This window comes from Xiphophorus hellerii, chromosome 1 (assembly GCF_003331165.1).
Source record: "Xiphophorus hellerii strain 12219 chromosome 1, Xiphophorus_hellerii-4.1, whole genome shotgun sequence".
In the NCBI taxonomy this organism is placed as follows: domain Eukaryota; kingdom Metazoa; phylum Chordata; class Actinopteri; order Cyprinodontiformes; family Poeciliidae; genus Xiphophorus; species Xiphophorus hellerii.
This window is the reverse complement of record NC_045672.1, coordinates 26,279,793-26,301,215: the sequence shown is the minus strand read 5'-3', so window position 1 is coordinate 26,301,215 and position 21,423 is coordinate 26,279,793. Positions and strand designations below refer to the sequence as shown.

The window sequence follows — 21,423 nt, the reverse complement described above, 5'->3', positions numbered from 1 at the left end:
TCAGTTGGCCTTTAATGTACTATTCCCAAGTCTATAAAAGTATTAGTAGAGCCTCCTGCACAACCAGTGAGATAGTAATTCATTGCAGAAATCTTGAATTGAAGCCTCCATACAACTTAATGATAAATCTGACATTTATATAAGTTAGAATGTAATTAAAGGTATCTCAAGTGAAAATATATGTATCTTAACATGTGTAGTCAAATCAGTTTCAATTTTATGTTAAAACAGCCTGTCATACATTTAATTTTAATGAATTTAGATGCATCTATATGTTATCTAATGTGCTTTTTAAAATTAGTTTTCTTTAATTTAGAATATTTTTTTGCTTATTTTCAGCAAAGACTGATGAAAAGGTAGGAAAAGCATCATCAAAAATAATTGGACTTTTTCCATTCATCTTTAAAAATTAACCTATTTCCAGGTTATCGATATAATAATCTATTAAACGTGTCATGTGGTGGCAGAATACACAACAATCTTCACCAGAGACGCATGAATAGAGATTTATGAAAGAAAATGGAGAGAGAAACACAATAATGCAGTACATCACATCGAGTTGGGCCAAAAGAGGTAGCTGATTTCACTTTTCTTTTCAAGCATGATATAAATGCAGGTCTAATTGCATACAATGCCTCCTAGGATATAATTTTAGATAAATACACAATGTTTACAACTCTAAACATTATGCATTTACAAAAGCACCTGTACAAAAACATTTTTGCAAAGCCCACAGCAACACATCTAGATTTATCTGAACACATAAAGACATTCTTATTGCCACATGGAATGCAGTAAAAATAGAAAAAGAAAGAGAGAAAAAATGGGATTCTTCTGTACATCTTCTCCAAGCCACGTTTAGCCAAGTATGGTGATGCATGTTAAAGTTTCCTATGTTTTCTATGATACAAAAGGCAGCACACAAAGAGAAACACTCAATAAGTTTGTTGTTATACAATCAGCATTTTTAACATTTATAACTGGAAAAAATAATAATTAGTACAATGTACAGTATTTGGATGATTTCTAATGAAAGACCAGGGCCTGAAATGACTAATGAAGAGAATCTAAGTGCTTTCTGAGTAGCTCTTAATGTCTCTGCTCTGGCGCTTTTACGTCTCCTGCCGCTTATGTGCATGTTTGTAGGTGGAAGGTGGAGTGTCTCATGGCATGGCGTTCGGATTAAGGGATTAAAACTAAACAGAGAGAAAATCAGAGGGAGGAAGAAGGAGAAGAACATGACGGAAGAAGCAGCAGAAGCTCAGTTGGAGTACATCTGGCCCTCTGGCGGCTGAGGAAGCTTCATGTTCTCCTTGCACATCATGAGGCGCCGCAGTTCCAGCAGCACCATGCGAATGCTGTAGGAGTTCTGCCACTTGGCCAGCGGGGTCACGGCGTGCATGTCGACCTGCGGAGAGCCAGACGTCAACGAGGTGAAGCTACAGATCCAATACCGCGACACGCAATGATATCAGGGTTCGAAATGCAATAAAACGTCAATAAGTAAAACTCCAGAACCCATTTTTAATTCTTTCTGGCGAATGTGTACACTGCAAAAACACAAAATCTCAAAGTATTCTTGGTCTTGTGCAAATATCTTAGTACACTTGAAATAAGACAAAACCAACTTATATGTAACTTTTCAGCAAACCATGTGAGCTTGTTTTAAATTAATTCCTTAAAATTGATAAAAATGTACTAGTTCCACTTATGACAAGATATTTTCCCCACACTATAAGTGAAATAATCTGCCAGTGGAACTAGAACTTTTTTAACCAAAATTAAGGGATTATAGACTAAGTTTTCTTAATTTAAATGTACTAAGATATTTGTACAAGAAATTAGACAAAAATACTTGGGAGAAATCTGTGTTTTTTTAGTACACTTTAAAAACAAAATCTTACTTTTGGCCTAGTTTCTAGTGCAAATATCTTAGTACATTTGAAATAAGACAAAACTTATTTTTGTCTTTTTTTAAGTCAATAAATCCATAATATTGATTGTAAAAAGGTATAATTTCACTGGCAGATTAATTCACCTGTAGCAAGATTTTTTTCCACAGAATAAGTGAAATACTTTTTCATTAACATTAATGAATGAATGATTTAAAAGAAGCTAATTTATGTTGCTGAAAAGCTACTTATAAAGTTAGTTTCTTATTATTTTAAGTGTACTAAAATATTTGCACTAAAAACTAAACCAAAATACTTGGTAAGGTTTTCTGTTTTTGCAGTGTAATGACATTATTATATTTTGCGCTGATAATTACAAAATGCAGAGGTTGCTCTTTTTTAGAAATTATGTGATAATGTGGCACATTATGCGATAAATGAACAAATTCTGATCATTATTCTTCTAATAACGATCATGTTGCAGATTCTACACTCATTTAAATTGAAACTTTGGTCAATAAAGTCCAAACTTTCAGTCATTTAGTCGCCATTTCAGACTCATAACCAGAATCCTCGTTAACTGACATGTTTACAAATAATTCAAAATGTGTTAAAGGATTTTATAACACTTATTACATAATGCAGTTATGTTGACGTTTTATGCAATGGACCAACTCAGATTAGTGCTTCTTTTTTTTTACTAAAAGGTTTGGCAAACAGCATTTGTATTAAACCCCCTTTCCTACAACACCACTAAATAAAATCCAATGCAACCATTTTACTTAAAAAGTGTTTTTAGACTCTGCAGCCAGAGTTTCAACAGAATCAAACCTTATTGGTTTGTAAGAATTGCTTAGTCAAAGCTCAGACCACTTTCCACCCAACATGAGTAAACTGGAGTTATTTTACAAAGAATGAGACAAAATTCACATTTCTTCGTGAAAAGCTTGTCACAGAAATGCGGTTTTTCAAAATATAGTCAGGGAATTGAATACAGATGTACACCACACTTTTCAGATTGTCTTTGTACCAAAAAAAAGAGTAAAATAATGTATAATTACTCTTAAAATCCACAATTACATGCTGCTTTATGCTGGTCTGTCTCATAATACATTACAGTTTGTCGTTATAACATGACAAAATGTAAAAAATTAATTTTAAAATGAACCAAAATCAGCTTATAAATCATAACAGAGCCATTCAATTTTAAATTATAAACATTTATTTAGGCAAACCATCTTCCAGTTCTTTTCCTACAAGCATAAAACTGAAACAGGAATCTCATCACTGCACAACAGACATGGGAAAAAGTCCCTTCTGGTTTTAAACAGCCACTCCTGAAGCAAATACTAAACAAATAATCAAAGATAATCACAGAAGATAACATTCATAATCATAGTTAGTAGCTTTGGGGATTTACATACCACGCCGTTGGATGTGTGCACGCCATTCAAGTTTATCTTGGTCACAAATCTGACAAACGGCGGAGAGTCTGGGTAGCCTGGCCCACATTCAACCTTCAGGTTGTACATCCTGTTTTCATAACTCGTCTGCGGACGGACAGACAGACAGAGAGGTTAGCAGGCCGAGTCCGGAAACTGGAAAAGATGCAACTTCTACCCATATTTAATGTGTAAATACAAACGTTTACTAAGCATATTTATGGTACAATAAAAACAGTGAACAGCATGTAAACACAGTAAAGTAACAATAAACAAAACTTCTTCTGAAGAATCTGTCCAGTAGCTCTGCGACGGATTACTGCAGTGATCGATTATTCTGATGGTTAATCGGATTAAAGAAAAACTATTTTTTGCAGACTTTTCATTTTTACACAATATTAGAAATACATTATAAAGCAAATAAAATCTTACATTCCTTTTTTCAAATATGAAACTCCATATTTATGTCTGTTTTTTGTGCACCTAATTTAATACATTTTTTCAGAAACTTTCTGAGATTAATCTCAACATTTCTGATTTTTTGGGTGGAAATTTACTCATTTTTTTCCTATTTACAATGGTAGTTAAATGAAGACTGAACTAGATCCTGTTTTTATTGCTGATAATAGATTAAATATTTTATCAGTTTTAATAAATTGAGAACAAAATAAAACAAACAGGATGCTTTTCATTTAACAAGAAAGAAAAAGTGAAAAAACCATTTGAAGTTTTGGATCTACAATCCTTTTCCTACATTAAAATCTGATAATTTAATTAAAATAGTTCAGGCTTAGTTTAAAAAATAACATTTTTGGTGATTTTACTTATTAGAAATGATATTTGCTTGGCCTGTGATTACATCTGATGTGGTTTAAACTCAGAGACCTAAGGATAAAAACTCTGCCAGCCTTTAGAGGAAAGATGGTCTTAATTCTCCTCCCTGATCTGCTCTCTGAAGCTCCATGTTCAGCTCAAACCTCCCACCTTTCCTGTCATACAGCACTGCATTAACCTTTAACCTCTGCTGCTTAATGGCTTATGAGGCCGTTAGGTGTTGAAACGGCGCCACTAACCCTCGGAGGGCCGAGGATCACGCCTCTCCACCGTGTCAGGGTCATGTCCTCGTCGTCCTCCAGGCCCCAGCTCACCGTTCCGTCTCCCACACCCTTCTGACCCTCTTCCAGCTCCTCCAAAAGTCGGAAGTTGCGGGGAACTTTAACGCCTGTTTGTGAAAAAAGAAAAAAAGGTGTAAATACGTCTCGTTTAAACTGTTTGTTGACAAGACGCTGAGTTACTGCAATAAAACTTGAAGTTAATGCAATTGGGTATTCAATCAAGTATTCTGACAATTAATTGATTGATCAGATTTTAAAAACTGGCACATTCTTTATATTTTTCATTTAAACCTTTTATACAGTATTACGAATACACTAAAAGATGTAATACTATTCCTTTTTAAATAGGAAAATAAACATTTTATTGCCTGAAATGCAGTAACATAACATTCCTTTAGTGGATCCTTTGTAGCTCATCAACATGTGTATGGTTCAGCTCTTTCTGCTTGCCTGAAAGAGTCGAACTTTTCAGACAAGCAGAAAAGTTCTGCTTGCCTGAAAAGTAAGCAGAACTTGCTTGTATTCATTTTTTGCTTCCTCCTAAAAATATATACTGCTGTTTGCTGCTTTGGATGAAATTAAATAAAAACCCAGAGGCCATAATAATAATTATCATCCTTGATCTTTTCAAGGAAATAAAATGACGGAGATAAAGTTCATGCTTTATTTTGAAAAGCATCAGGTTAATTGATTATATATTCATAATTCCACGTTCAGTACAGTACAGTGATCTGTTGACTGTTTTATAACTAACTGATTAATAATTGAATAGCAAAAAGTGATTATAGGAGATTTTTTTTTTTTACCAAGTGAAGCTGAATCTGACCCTGGAGGAGTTTTGGAGGATTTTATTAAAAGTGCTTTGATGCCAATCTAGTGATTCGACGATTAAATAGGTATCAAAGCACTTCTGTGGATTAGATGTGGTTTTCCCTTATCAATAAATAAGAATTAATGTACAACACTTTAAGCTTCATCTGCTACATTTGGAGTCTCCAGGTGGCTCTTTGATCATCTAAAATGGTGAAATGTCGCCCTGTTTTTGTTCCATTCTTTTGTCCTGTGCCTTCCTGGTGAATGTGGCCTACAACCACCGCTGTTTTGATTTACTGTGGTCCCGCCGCCGTGCTGCTGCATCACTTGGCCTCTGCAGTGAGACGGAGGCAGAGCTGCGCCCTCCGAACAAACACAGCCACGCTTCCAGCCCACCGGCATCGGCACAGCCCGGGCCACCGCAGCAGGTCCCGTCGCTGCTGACCGTAAACACGCCTGGATGCGGATGCGCCAACACCAACAATCAGCAAGGGGACAAACCCCGGCCGGTGACATCCGTTTTCAGCGTCGGTTAATATCGCAATGTTGCAAATAAGTACGCGGAGGGGACGCGGTCCCAGTAGGCGACATTTGGCTTTAGAGGCTCACATTGCTAAGCTAAATTATATGAACAACAAAGTCACTAACTGACAGTACAGAAATTATTTCGCCAATCCTGCAAGATCGGTTATTTAAACTTTAAATTTAGGTTAGCTTAGCTGCTGCCATCGCTTCCTATTCATTCTTTGGGGCTTTTATTTCGCGTTTATCTTTTCTAAAACACACCTCCACCTTATGCTACATAGTTAGCATCGATTCAAAAATCATTGGTTATGAAGATGTATACATTAGCGAATTAGAAAAGGCAATCTTTGGGTGATTAAAGATGTTTTTTCATCATTTACCTGATCCGGTGGCGACCGCCATCTTGTCGCTACGCAGCGGGAACGCGCACGTGCCCAGTGGTGCGCGCACGTTGTAGCTATTGGTTTTTCTTTGCTTCCTCCTAAAAAAAGGCTTACTGCTGTTTGCTGCTGTGGAGGAAATTAAATAAAAACCCAGAGGCCATAATAAAAATTATCTTCCTTGATCTTTTCAAGGAAATAAAATGATGGAGATAAAGTCCATGCTTTATTTTGAAATACATCAAGTTAATTGATTATATATTCATATAATCAATATGAGGTGAATAAGAGCTGTGACAGATTGGTTAATAGTAAACGTAAAAAATAACAGCGAGGAACAACAGCTGCTGCTCTCCAGTGTTACACCAGCTGCTTTTTAATTATTAATAGGTCTATTATTCGACTTCTAGGATGTGCAGAGACAGTGTTACAGCTAACGTTGTTTACAGGTCCCCGTTTTAAAAATTCAACATACTCTTAAATAGAGTTTCAACCTCTTCATGGTTGAATTTTTACTTTAATTTAAAAAGTAAAACACGTATATTCATTATACAGTTATATATTTTAAGCCTTTTTCAGTTAATTTAGATCAAATGCATCAAAATTAATGCCTGCGATCCAAATCTGGCTACATAGTTAGTATCGATTCAAAAATCATTGGTTATGAAGATGTTTCTGTGGCCCCCTGGACTGCAAAGAGCCACAGAAATAGAACTTCAAACTAATAGTTGTGTAATTTTAATCAAATTAAGTGAGTTTTTGTTTGTACAAATTACTTGGATGCTAAATATAAAATTTCTAGAGATCCTCATTGAATGCAGAGAAAGCTACAATATTCTAACAGTAGTTTTAGCTAATAATTTCTGCCACAACTGGCTCTTTGAGGACATTCATACTTCATGATGTGATCTAAAATTAAACTGAGTTTCACACCCCTGATTTACATTATGTGTTGCACCAAATGAAGTCTAAAATTTCAGTTTCTCAGAAAATTGGAGCAGGTTAATTTCATAGTAAGTAGACTTTAAAAAAAATAAAATAAAAAACAGAGCTTATGCATTTATTAAACTGGGCTTATAAAATGATTTTTTTTAAACGAAAGTTCTTGTTTTTATTGCTGAGAGTAGCTTAAAAGCTTTAAAAAACTGAAAAAATTGCTAAAAAGTTAGGAAACTCTCCAATGGCACTTTGCTTCAATAAAAAATATTGCATGCTTATTTTATTGCTGAGTAGAAAAAAAAATTACAATAATTTGCATTTTAATTTGGAAAAACAGGACAGCTTTTCAACTTTGTGAAATTTATTTTCAAATAAATTTGTGACTGCCCAATTTTGCATAAAATTGGGATGCCACTGAATTAGACGGTGAATTAAACTTTTATTGATATTCTAATACTTTTCAGATGTATAGTTAAAGTATCCAACGTCTTCAAGGCCAAGAACACACACAAAAAAGTTGGTGTTTGTTAGTTTATTTATAAATACAGGTTAATATGTACATTATAAGCCTCCCATAAGGAAGACAACAAAAAGGCATCAAGGCATTATTCTGATATCGAAGCTTCATCGCCAAGGGCATCCGACCAACACCGACATCCATGTGGGTTCCAACTCAGAGAGAAATGAGTCATATGACAGGCAAAATAAAGTCACTCAGACCGTTTTCTCCAACAGTGGTGGCAACATTTACTGTAAATCCTTAAGGAAAGCATAAGGCAATTAATCTGAAAAACCTAGGAATCATTATGACTAGCTCATTAACGTCCAGAAATCAAGGTTATATCATCTTTATATGGTGTGTAAATACACCTCTGATCCATTTCTGATCGTTCAGTCCTCCGAAATGGAAAAGAAAACTAATTATACCTTCATAACAAACAGACAGAAGATATTTGTATTGATTCATGGCCACAAAACAACCAGGAATGCGTCAGTCAACTGCCTGCTTTACCCAACAAAATCTGTCTCAACTCAAATTTGTTTTAATATTTCAAATGATATCCTTAACTCTTGTAATGGAGTGGTTGTTTTTACCCACACAAGAAAATCCCACTAAAGTATTTAAATGGCTCTAACTACAATCCTGAGAGCACTTGGACAGAACATTTATGCGCAATAAATCGATAACAAAAGCACCTAAAGCCAAGAGAGAAAGTGGTTTGGGTTCCCGTTCAGCTCACCACAAATCCTCAGTTCAAAGTTCTCTGTCATGCGAGTCTTTATTACCAATGAATGAGTCTCTTTAAGCCTTTTCTATCAATAACCAATAGTCATTACCCTATATCTTACGGATTTACAAGAAGCACAAGACATCCTTAATTAAAACTGCATTGCAAAACCACAAAATCTTATATTTTTGGTCTAGTTTCTGGTGCAACTATCTTAGTACGCTTGAAATCAACATTATGCTCAGTGATGTAGTCAGTAACTAATAGTCCTTTTAATTATCTTATATTTAGCAGAGCCTGTTTAAGTGACTTGGTGGCAGAAAGTTCATGAGGTTTGATTTTAGTATTTCTGTTGGGTTTTTTTTTTTGTTAGTTTTTTCAAGTTTTCTTCTGGTGATCCGGACAGTACTGTCCTGTTTTGTACTGCCGGGAAGCCAGATGCATTCTGGAGGAGGACGGGTGTAAAGCGAACCCGATCTCAGAAAATGATGACAGCTGCTCTGGGTAGGCCTGTCGCAATAAGCAATAAATCAATTAATCGCATGATAAATTAAAACAAGCTCTTGTCTCTGATAAAAGACTCTAGTCTGGTGTTTTTGTCTCAACTAGCCTCTTTCTTTGAAGGACAATTTTGTTTACGGAGAGACTTTGTAATTTATTTTATTTTTCTTATTTTGGATATTCAAAATGTCCTCCAGGTCCAGTGTTAAATGTTCAATAGAAATTAAAGTTTATTGATCTTTGAGGATGTATTCTTGCATTACCATTATATTACTTCAAAATAGTCTCAAAACAACAATATTATCTTTTATCGCAATAACTTCTGGGACAATTTATCGTCCAGTAAAAGTTGTTATTGTAACGGGCTTGTCTCTGGAAAATCAGAGATTTACTTTTGATGAAGTAAAGTCTGCTTTGTGAGCATTAAGAAAAGTTGTATTTTTGAGAACTTGGTCGTTCTTTTATCCATGAATTTAATAATCTCAGGTCCAGGAGAAGACATTGCTTAACACGTGTGTTGGGTCGTTAATGAAGGAGTTGTTCCGTCTCCAGTTGTTCCTGATATGCAGCGGGTTGCATCCTTATCAAACGTCCTTGAGCCCGTTCTTCTGAAGCGGTGATCACGTTGTTGATAAAATGAAAGAGGTTTGCAGTGAGTAGCTTTTTCCCATATTCATTAAGACATCATCTGCCTCGTCCGAAGAGATGACAACGGTCTCAGAATATCCTGTGGTTGTCAATGAAGGTCAGAACGAGCGTTTAGCAGCCATTTGTTTATCATGAGCAATCTGGAGTATTTCAAATCCCCCCATCGAGCTGATGGGATGGGACCACTGAGAAACGACTCCAGTTTTAGTTTCCCAATAGCGTTCAGAAGAATGGTAAAGACTTTTGTTTGTCCAGATCAGAGAGAGTATTTTCTATATTATATCAGACACTGTCTCTGGGGAACAAGTATTTTCATTCTTTTACTATTGGAAAAATGACCAAATGCATTCATTGATCATCTCTGACAATATGCAATTTTGGCACATATTGAGATTTCTTGGTGTTCATTTTGGGGGCTGAATGCGTTTGTCTTGCCTCACAGCTCTTGTTGGTGTTTGAAGGTGATGTTTATTTTTCTTTGGTGCAGTCGGTGTTAAAGTGTTGATGATGGGGGAATATTTCAGCTCAAAGCTGATCACGCTGATTATTATTCTCATCTGATTTGAAGTGTGAGAATTTATGTTTTCAGTTTAGCTCCCAAAGAGTTTCTGGGTGAGGTTTGTGCGAAACTCTCCGTTTGTTTTGAAGAAGAGTTGCTTCATTTCCAGTCCAGCCGCTGAATCTTCATTTCTACTGACTGAAGTCTTTGTGTAACACTGAGCTGGTCATTGTTTTGAGTTATTCGTTGAGCTGAACCAGGGTTGTTCTTGGTATTCCTCTCCAGAGCACGAATCGTTACTTCTACAGACTGAAGTCTGTGTGTAATATTTCTGATGTCCCCGTTGTCGGCCAGAGACATTTTGCTCTGGTTCAGCTTGAAAGTGGAAAAAAATAAAGCAAAAGAAATCCCACAGTCCTTAGATTTGAAGTAATCCAGTAAAGACATCAATAATGTAAGTGCAGCTATTAAAACTGGGTGTATAAAGTAACTTTAACAGGCAAAGCTATCAATAAGGAAGTGAGAGAGCAGCTGTCAGTTTCAGACTTATTTTGATTATTTAGTAGCTCACTGGTTCTCCCGCTGTAACAGATTCATCCATTTATTAAACTACTAATAAATATGGCTGTGTTTTAGAATGAATTTAGATAGGAATTTCATAATTCTTGACAAAAAAATAAACAAAAACCATATTTGTGCCTCACTTTGTTTCCACTTGTCCTATAAAACTATCAAAAAGTGTGCAAACCCAAATGTGCAAGTAGAGAGCAAATGTAATAGCTACTTGAAATTTGATCACAAGCTATCAACAATGGTATCGCCTCCAGAGGGATCCTATGTAACTGACTGATTCTAGGACGTTCATATCAAATTCGATTCTTTAGAGCTTCTGCATTCAACAGAAAATAAAGCGGTGACGAGTAAAAATGTGAATTCAAGCTCTCCTGATCGAGTGTGTGATCATTCTCCAAAGCGCTGGTTCAGATCAGAGTAATAGTCTCACCTCCTTTGGAAAGTGATACATTATTTGCAAAAACCATTAAAAAAATGATGACCTGTGTTAGAAATAAAAAGCTTATAACATATTGCAGTTTAGATAATGTATCCGTGTAGAAAAGCTATAAAATAAAATCCCAGAAACAGAGCCCTCGCTTGGTGAAAAGAGGAAAAAAAAAAAATGTGCAAGACTTAAAGCTATGGCATCAGAAACGGTTAGCCGTTCATCCTGTGAACTGCAGTTTTTAAGTGAGGCAAGAAAACACAACGTGAAGCCTGGGCAGAGCCAGGGGTTGCTGAGGTAGGATGCAGTTAGCCTTCAGAGTTATTTCATTTCTTAGCCCATTTTAAGTCGTCTGCTCTGGGTTTCTCTCCCGTCACGCCCTGGATGAGATCCTCCAAGGTTCTCCAGAAACCGAGCCTCTCCAGAGGATAGTTTAACCAACCTGGACAGAGGAGACAGAGAGAAAGTCAACTTCACTGGGAAAAAAAAAGATTTTAGTGCTCCATCAGACTGCCTCGGAATAAAACCCAATGATTATCATGCAAATATTATGTTCACTACATCCATGAATATCCATCCATCCATCCATCCATCTTCTTCCGCTTATCCGAGGTCGGGTCGCGGGGGTAGCAGCTTCAGAAGGGAGGCCCAGACTTCCCTCTCCCCAGCCACTTCTTCTAGCTCCTCCGGGGGAATCCCGAGGCGTTCCCAGGCCAGCCGAGAGACATAGTCCCTCCAGCGTGTCCTGGGTCTTCCCCGGGGCCTCCTCCCGGTGGGACGTGCCCGGAACACCTCACCAGGGAGGCGTCTAGGAGGCATCCTGACCAGATGCCCGAGCCACCTCAACTGGCTCCTCTCGATGTGAAGGAGCAGCGGCTCTACTCTGAGTCCCTCCCGGATGACTGAGCTTCTCACCCTATCTCTAAGGGAGAGCCCAGCCACCCTACGGAGAAAACCCATTTCGGCCGCTTGTATCCGCGATCTCGTTCTTTCGGTCATGACCCAAAGCTCATGACCATAGATGAGGGTGGGAACGTAGATCGACCGGTAAATCGAGAGCTTCGCTTTTTGGCTCAGCTCTCTCTTCACCACGACGGACCGGTACAGCGCCCGCTTGACAGCAGACGCTGCGCCAATCCGCCTGTCGATCTCCCGCTCCCTTCTTCCCCCATTCGTGAACAAGATCCCGAGATACTTAAACTCCTCCACTTGGGGCAGGACACCCCCCCTGACCCGGAGAAGGCACTCTACCCTTTTCCGGCTCAAGACCATGGCCTCGGATTTGGAGGCACTGATCCTCATCCCGGCCGCGTCACACTCGGCTGCGAACCGCTCCAGCGAGAGCTGCAGATCACGATCTGATGAAGCCAAAAGGACCACATCGTCTGCAAAAAGCAGAGATGAGATCCTAAGGCCACCAAATCGGATCCCCTCAACACCTTGGCTGCGCCTAGAAATTCTGTCCATGAAAGTGATGAACAGAATCGGTGACAAAGGGCAGCCCTGGCGGAGTCCAACTCTCACCGGAAACGAGCCCGACTTACTGCCGGCAATGCGGACCAGACTCTGACACCGGTCATACAGGGACCTGACAGCCCGTATCAAAGGGCCCGGTACCCCATACTCCCGGAGAACCCCCCACAGGGCTCCCCGAGGGACACGGTCGAACGCCTTCTCCAGGTCCACAAAACACATGTAGACTGGTTGGGCGAACTCCCATGCACCCTCCAGGACCCTGCCGAGGGTGTAGAGCTGGTCCAGCGTTCCACGACCAGGACGAAAACCACACTGCTCTTCCTGAATCCGAGGTTCGACTATCCGACGGACCCTCCTCTCCAGGACCCCTGAATAGACCTTGCCAGGGAGGCTTAAGAGTGCGACCCCTCTATAATTGGAGCACACCCTCCGGTCCCCCTTTTTGAACAGGGGGACCACCACCCCAGTCTGCCAATCCAGGGGAACTGCCCCCGATGTCCATGCGACATTGCAGAGTCGCGTCAACCAACACAACCCTACAACATCCAGAGCCTTAAGGAACTCCGGGCGGATCTCATCCACCCCCGGGGCCCTGCCACCGAGGAGCTTTTTAACCACCTCGGCGACCTCGTCCCCAGAGATTGGAGAGCCCAACCCAGAGTCCCCAGGCTCCGCTTCCTCAGTGGAAGGCATGTTGGTGGGATTGAGGAGGTCTTCGAAGTACTCTGCCCACCGGCCCACAACGTCCCGAGTAGAGGTCAGCAGCACACCATCCCCACTATAAACAGTGTTGGTGCTGCACCGCTTCCCCCCCCTGAGACGCCGGATGGTGGACCAGAATCGCCTCGAAGCCGTACGGAAGTCTTTCTCCATGGCCTCTCCAAACTCCTCCCACGCCCGGGTTTTTGCCTCAGCAACCGCCCGAGCCGCATGCCGCTTCGCCCGCCGGTACCCATCAGCTGCTTCCGGAGTCCCACAGGCCAAAAAGGCCCGATAGGACTCCTTCTTCAGCCTGACGGCATCCCTCACCGAAGGTGTCCACCAGCGGGTTCGAGGGTTGCCGCCGCGACAGGCACCGACAACCTTGCGGCCACAGCTCCGATCGGCCGCCTCGACAATGGAGGCACGGAACACGGTCCACTCAGACTCCATGTCCCCCACCTCCCCCGGGACGTGTTCGAAGTTTTGCCGGAGATGGGAGTTAAAGCTCCGTCTCACAGGGGATTCCGCCAGACGTTCCCAGCAGACCCTCACAACACGTTTGGGCCTGCCAGGTCTGACCGGCTTTCGCCCCCACCACCGGAGCCAACTCACCACCAGGTAGTGGTCAGTGGACAGCTCCGCACCTCTCTTCACCCGAGTGTCCAAGACATACGGCCGCAGATCCGATGAAACGATGACAAAGTCGATCATCGAACTGCGGCCTAGGGTGTCCTGGTGCCAAGTGCACATATGGACACCCTTATGCTTGAACATGGTGTTCGTTATGGACAATCCATGGCGAGCACAGAAGTCCAGCAACAGAACACCGCTCGAGTTCAGGTCGGGCGGGCCGTTCCTCCCAACCACGCCCCTCCAGGTCTCACTGTCATTGCCCACGTGAGCGTTGAAGTCCCCCAGCAGAACAAGGGAGTCCCCAGGAGGAGCACTCTCCAGTACCCCCTCTAAGGACTCCAAAAAGGGTGGGTAATCTGAACTGTCGTTCGGCCCGTAAGCACAAACGACAGTCAGAACCCGTCCCCCCACCCGTAGGCGGAGGGATGCTACCCTCTCGTTCACCGGGGTAAACCCCAACGTACAGGCGCCGAGATGGGGAGCAACAAGTATGCCCACTCCTGCCCGACGCCTCTCACCCTGGGCAACTCCAGAGTGGAAGTATGTCCAGCCCCTCTCAAGGAGACTGGTTCCAGAACCAGAGCCGTGCGTCGAGGTGAGACCGACTATTTCTAGCCGGAACCTCTCGACCTCACGCACTAGCTCCGGCTCCTTCCCCACCAGAGAGGTGACATTCCACGTCCCAAGAGCCAGTTTCTGCATCCATGAATAGCCCTACAAAAAACGCTTATAACTTCCTATTTTTAATAGTTCAAACAGCAAATATACCTCAATAAATAGGTTTCACAATAAATCTGGAATACATATATTGAGAAAGACATATGATAATATCAATAGAAAATACACCTGATAGATTATTCACTAATTTCAGGGTAAGCAAGACTGGTGGTATCAAGTAACTTGGTATTCTTGGTATTCACATTGGTTACCTAGCAACAATGTGTCAAGTAACTTGTGGTTACCTAGCAACGATCTGTTCAGTAACTTACACAGCAGCAGTTTTAGATTTTGCCACTTTGCCTCCTAACTGCTTTAAATGTTTAATGCAATTGATCGCATTCTCTTTTTTTTCCTAGCAAAATTTTTTTTAAAAGCTGGAACCTTTGTATCGTGTTTCTGGTACGCCTGCAAATCTTACGCACAAGCAGCAAAAAGTAATGGACGACAAAGGAGTTCTTTTGGCCCACTGAGGGTTAATTTTAAAAACAATCTGATTGGAAAGCAAAAAGGCCTTTTGGATTTGAGATTGCTTATTTTGTCAATATATGGTTTACAATTAAAATGTCATTGTGATTGATTACAGACCCTGAAATTAACTCAATTAAAATTTTTAATTGTGTCACAACACTAAGAAATTTGAGTCTCAACATTTTTATAAAAACTACCATATATGTAATCTTTCTTTTAACTTTATGAAATTAATTGCATAACAAAGTTCAGTTCTCACCAAACCAAGAAATATTCAGGACTTTTAACTCCTCTTGTATCCACTTTGACACCAGCAATACTGAACTAACTCTGATCTCCATTTGTCAAAGACATTGAAAAGTCATCAAAATATTAATTTTCCCCATCCTGCATGTGGCAGATGGTAGGTTTCACTACATTTAAATGTGTCTGTAACAAATAGAAAACAATAAAAGATAAGATTTTGAAGGGATTTGAACACCAGGGAATGAAACAAGGAAATAAGATTTCAAAGGTGAATTAATAAAAAACATTCAGAATGGAGGCCAATGATACAGAATCAGGCATTTAGTTTAAAAAAAATATATTTAAAACTTGAGGAAATAAGGGGAAATTTTTATCCTAGATACACACTTTGACCAAATTGTGTATTTTTCCCCCCATTAAAACAGCCACAGTTGTAGTAATAAAAAATGTTTTAAATCGGCCTGTCAGGATAAGTTTCTGGGACAATAAGTTGTCCCAGATGATCGCTACAAATGATAATGTTGTGTTCTTGAGACTATTTTCAAGTAATATAATAATAAATGGCATAATTATGCTAGATTAAATTTGCTTTAAGTTTGTCAAGAAAACTAAACACTGAAACTGGAAGATATTTTAAATAACCAAAATAAAACAACCAAAAACAATAAATAAAATGTCAATAAAAACTACACATGACTGAAAACATAAATGACATGGATTATGAAGTCTTCTACCCTTTAATAAATATTAAATCAGAATTGAAATGATGAGTTTAATTTCAATTTATTATGTGGTTAACTGATTCGTTCTGGGACTCGGCCGGCAGAGACGAACCTGTGGTGATGCAGAAATATGTCTCATGAGGGGAGACGTGATGGATGCGGTGGTGCTTGCGAGGAAGGATGACGTGGCAGTCCTGCAGGAACACCACCCAGCGAGGAAGGCCAAAGTACGTGTGCGACCACTTGTGGATCTGGTTGGTGAGCGTCACAAAGATGGCCAGCGCGTACAAGTAGCAGTACCACGGGTAGATGTGGTAAATGTCCGCTGCAGTCACAGAAAAACCGAGACGATTCGTGTTTACCGTCCGTTGGGTTCTGTCTGCGCTAATATTTTCAGACAAAATGTCATTTTTGTTGGTAGAAACGCTCACCGGGGGACAGCATGAGAAAGTTGAAGGCCATGTTTGCAAGAGGGACGATGGTCAGCATGCAGTTGTCACCGTTTGTCTCGATGAAGTCGTGACGGGTGATGGCCGTGGGGTCGATGTGGTGCTCTCTGAACGGGCGAATAAACGCCTTCAGGAGGGAAAATATCCGGGTAGTTAGTGAAAACCAACAGAAAACACAAAATCTTACCAAGCAGTTTCTAGTGAAAAAATCTTAGTACACTTGAAATGAGAAAACTAATTTATAGGTAACTTTCCAGAGCTTGTTTAAGTAAATAATTTCTTAATATTGTTGGGTTTTTTTAAAGTACTCTGGCAGATTATTTCACTTACAACATGGAGAAAACATCTTGTTATAACTACTAACGTTTAAAAACCAGTATTATGGATTTATTGACATAAAAAAATCTCATATCTTGCTGAAAAGTTCCTTGCAAGTTTTGTCTTATTTCAAGACATTTGTTCCAGAACTTGCACCAAAAATACTTAAAAAGATTTTGTGATTTTGAATTGTCCTACAAAAACATTTTTCCCTGTTATAAGTGAAATAATCTGACAATAGAACTAGAACTATTTATAATAAATATTAAGGCGTTATTGACAAACTTGTATATCTTGCTGAAAAGTTAATTAAAAGTTGGTTTTTAACAGAGCGAAGCCACATATTTACAGACAAAAGTAGTTTGTTTCTTTCTTTTTTTTTTAAATGCAAACATTTTTGCACATTTACTCATCTAAGAATGCTGTTCTTTAAGGAAAAGCGTCCTTTTTTGGAGTCTGTGTACACCAGTTAATGATTAATCCATTACTAAATTAGTTGGCAATTATTTTAACAATCGATTAATTGTATTAGCTCTGGTGGAAACCCTGAGATCTTACCTTTCCAAAGATGGGCAGATCCACTGATCCCCATGTGTCGGCCCCCCAGTGTACGAGTCCCGACGCGAAGTCAGCGGTGAGTATTCCTGCCACTGAGGAAGAAGTTATGATCAGAAAAAGAAACTAATAAAAACATCCACACCTTGTGTAATTCTGGATTCAGAGCTTACCGATGCCCAGCTGTATGTACCACATGTGTCCCAGATGGAAATTGGCAAGAAGGTGAATTAAGTTGAAGGCCATGAGAGAGAAGCAGAGGATGACGCTGATCCATTCTTGACATCTTTTGCCTGCCAGGAAATACAGAAACAAAATTGACAAAATGAAGAAAGAGCGAAATGTTCCTGATTAGATTAACAGTCCAAACGAGTTTCCAGCTCTTCTCTGATTCACTGACCTACTTGTGATAACGTGTCGTCCAAAAATAAAACTTTCAAAGGTTAAACTTATCAGATTCCTGCTTAAAGTGGCAACAACAAATTTTATTTTATTTCACTGGAATTTATGTGATAACTTGTTTCTTTTTTTTTTTTAATCCATTCACATTTGCCAAACAACTTAAGATCATTTGGATTGAATATTGAGCAGTTTTCAAGACCTGCCACAAATTCTCAATCATATTTGGGTCTGGACTTCAACTAGGCCGTTTCAACACACTTCAGGTCTGTTTTGCACGTAGACCTGCCACAATGACATTTTGTTGGACAATAAATTGTCCTAGAAGTTATTGCAATAAACAATAATTTTGTTGTTTTGAGAGCAATTTAAATGTCCAAAATAAATAAAACTGAAAACATAAAATAAATTATAAAGTCTCTGTAAACAAATTTGTCCTTCAAGAAAAATAAATAAAATAAAATAAACAAATAAATGGTCTAGTTGAGACCAAAGAACCAGACTTAAGATTTTTGTCATCTAGTTTTTGGTGGAAAGAGAAAATAATCAATAATGCAAATTTAAATTATTGAGCCTGATTTAATTTATCGTGCGATTTATTGCTTTTTGCGACATGTCTGCATACACTTAAATAAATGTAATTTGATTGTGTCTCCAGTCTTACTGCACACCTGAAATGAAAGGCTGATGAACAGAAATCCAATCATTTGGTGTTCTGGAGACGAAACGCATCGAAACCATGAAAGACGGCAACACTGATCTAAACCAGTCCACTATGGATCTGGTTGTATGTTTAGTCTCGAGGCTCTTAAAGGGCCGACATGTAAAAAAAATATATATACATTTTTAGCTTTTCCTCATTTTATAATGTTATTCCTTTATCAAAAACATACCTGGAGTTTTGCTTTGATTTTTCATGCATGTTTGAGTGATCTTTTTAATCACCCGTGGCAACCAGTCAACTGTGCAAAACGCTTGTTTTCACCAAGCCGTTTTACACAAAACTGGAGTTTCCAAGCTGAGCTACCGCCTCACAGAGCAAGCCTTCCCCACTCAGCTCCTCCAGACTAGCAGCAGCAATTAGCAAACACCTGGAGGAGCTGAGAGTCTGCTGAGCTCAAACAAACTATTTCTCAGCCCAACACTCCTAAGAAAGTTTGTAAACGGCTTAATGGAGTAGCTAAAGGTTGTGTCGGAAAGAGCAGGAGCTTCTTAAAGAGACAAAGGCCCAATTTCAAGCCATTAAATTGTGATTTCTTTTAAGTTAGTTTTGATATACAGACTATTTATAAATGATGGCAACATAGATACCTGTAAAATACATAATGCTGCCCCTTTAGAAAGAGTTTCTACAAGGATCTAGACAGACCCAGTGTCATCCCCCCTCTCTAAAATTCCCACCATGGTTTTTTTGTCTCTTGCCACTCTCCCAAAAAAAAACAACATTTATATAGTTTACAGCTAATGTATGCTCTGTCAACAAACCGTTTCCTAATCTACCTCTGCATTAAGCTTCACTTTTGAAGGTAACTGGCTGAGATGGATTTCATTTAGAGGCTTAAGAGTAAGGAAGGCTGAATATAGATGATTTTGTAGATCTATGATATAATAACCAGATAAAATACACTCGTATTTCTGGTCGTGACAAGACAAATCAAGAAGATCAAGGGACGAGAAAACCCTAACCTATTTACAATATAAATAAAATTATCTTAAAAAGGACTCAGGAAGGAAAAGGTCTGTTTACCGCACACAACCAAATTAGTCATATGCCGGCACGTCTGAACAGAGCACGAACCATTACATTTGTATAAAGGGTGTGGAGGATTTACTTTGTGAATCAAGTCCAACCTGTACTGTAATACGAGGAATCCTGACATAGTTTAAGAGCTTAATGAGCTTTTAGGTCACGGTCTGCACGTCAACCCTGTTGGAGAAAAATTCCCATAACCTCAGTGATGAAAATGTCAACGCTGCACACAAACTCCACACAAATGTAACCGGTCTCACATGATCCCTATTGTGTAACAAAAGCATTGTGGCTTGGACAAAACACAGAGGCAGGAGCAGCCGCCGACTGGTCCCGGTCATCAAAGGCATTTCTGTTGTCGCTCGCACAGCAATTTGTTAGGTTTTCACCGGAGTTTGTTTGCTGGTGACTAACTAGGCAGCCAGTCGTTATATATCACACCCTCTTCTTCAGCTCTCAAGCTGGCAGCACCAGACCCACAAACGGCGCTGATCGACTCACCTGGCGAGTACAGACTAGCCAGTTCTCGGGCACCGGCGTGCTGTGAGCCCCATCTGACCGCGCCCCGACCGGGACCCTGCGGCTGTGCGGTCTCCGCTGCCACTCCACACCCGTCCTCGGTGACCATACTCGCCATTTCTTTCCTCTGTGGGCCCGGCCCCTTTCGGTCCTTCCACTCACAGCACCGGGAACCAAAGGAATCGTGAACGTCTCATCCGACGGAAATGGCAATGTTTTCAACCAATCAGACACAAATCGATGAGCGCAAGAGCCAATGGCAGCGCGAGAAAATGTTTCCGTAATTTTAGCGCAACCAATAGGGAGGCATATTGCGAGTATTTCATTTCCTGGCCCCACCCGTGCTGTTTCCTCAGATGTAGATGTGAAACTCACCAGAAGATGGCGCTGTGAGCGTATGGCACGTTTCAAACGGACGGAACTGGTGTTGTAGCGACATTCGTTACCCCTCGTATTTTGTCGCTCCATCAGCATTTTAAAAAATGCCAGGTGTTTTTCATCGAATTAGTTCGAGTTGTAAAAGCAAAATAACACACATTTAGATGGAGTTAAGTATATTGTTGGATGCAAGCTGCCGTTTAAAACTTAAGAAGAAGAAGTTAAGTTTTATTTTCTCAAAGAAGCAAGAGTCACAATTTTTCGTCTTTACAGCTCAGGTTGGTGAAATAAATGCAGTATTTATGCGCCATTTATATACTGCCTCCGCAAATAAGACAAAACTAATTTACAGGTAACTTTTCAGCAACATATTGGAGGGTTTTAAAAGTCAATCATTCTTTAATATTGATTTTAAAAAGTACTGCTTCCACTGGCAGATTATTTCACTTATAATATGGGGAAATATCTTGTTATAAGTGAAATAATATGCCAGTGGAAGTAGTACTGTTAACAATATTCAGAAATTATTTACTTAAAACAAACTCCTATATCTTTCTGAAGTTACTTGTAAGTTAGTTTTGTCTTAATTTAAGTGTATTAAGATATTTGCACCTGAAAATATGCAAAAAATACTTGGTAAGATTTCATGTTTTTTGCAGTGTATAAATGCTATTGTAGAATTTATTGTGTTTATTTGAAAAGCACGATTTACACAAACAATTAAATTGGAAAAAATGAAATATAAAAACTGCAAATGTTTGACAACTACTGATTAAATAACCCAATAAAATAAATATTTTATTTTTTAGAGTGGAGGTGTAGTAAAAAATTATGTTTCTGATTTTTAAAGGAACAAACACATGGCGGGTTTTCAGGAAGTGGCTCTTGCTGAGGTGCATTTTAACGGGGTTTCTTCAGCTCTTGTCAAAGCGGCCGGTGTTCTGTAACTTTTAGATGTGTCCTTAGTTCAACATGAATCAAATAACTAAATTATTCTCCCTCTCGGTACACAGTAAAGTTCTCCAGACTCCTGATAATGATCTGATCATTTGACTCAGGTGTCTTGAAGCAGAAACATATCTAAATGTTGCAGAACTTCGGACCT

General features: G+C 39.6%; 2 protein-coding genes across 3 annotated transcripts; both read right to left on the bottom strand.

Moving 5' to 3' along the window:
- Positions 1 to 490: 490 nt before the first annotated feature.
- On the bottom strand, positions 491 to 6,250 carry LOC116713036 (ubiquitin-conjugating enzyme E2 variant 1). Of its 2 annotated transcripts, none has more exons than XM_032552984.1 (4): positions 6,168 to 6,250; positions 4,375 to 4,556; positions 3,317 to 3,442; positions 491 to 1,408 (listed from the first exon to the last, which is right to left on the bottom strand). In XM_032552984.1, exons 1-4 carry the CDS (start codon positions 6,187 to 6,189, stop codon positions 1,262 to 1,264), a joined length of 477 nt encoding a protein of 158 aa, XP_032408875.1. In that variant the 5' UTR covers positions 6,190 to 6,250; the 3' UTR covers positions 491 to 1,261. The 2 variants fall into 2 exon arrangements, with proteins under 2 accessions (XP_032408875.1, XP_032408959.1); XM_032553068.1 differs by having other exon boundaries at positions 4,408 to 4,556.
- Positions 6,251 to 7,623: 1,373 nt separating this feature from the next.
- Positions 7,624 to 20,130, bottom strand: peds1 (plasmanylethanolamine desaturase 1). Its single transcript, XM_032552886.1, has 6 exons — positions 19,923 to 20,130; positions 17,446 to 17,565; positions 17,276 to 17,367; positions 16,382 to 16,526; positions 16,063 to 16,275; positions 7,624 to 11,425 (listed from the first exon to the last, which is right to left on the bottom strand). Exons 1-6 carry the CDS (start codon positions 20,056 to 20,058, stop codon positions 11,310 to 11,312), a joined length of 822 nt encoding a protein of 273 aa, XP_032408777.1. The 5' UTR covers positions 20,059 to 20,130; the 3' UTR covers positions 7,624 to 11,309.
- Between the last annotated feature and the right edge of the window lie 1,293 nt (positions 20,131 to 21,423).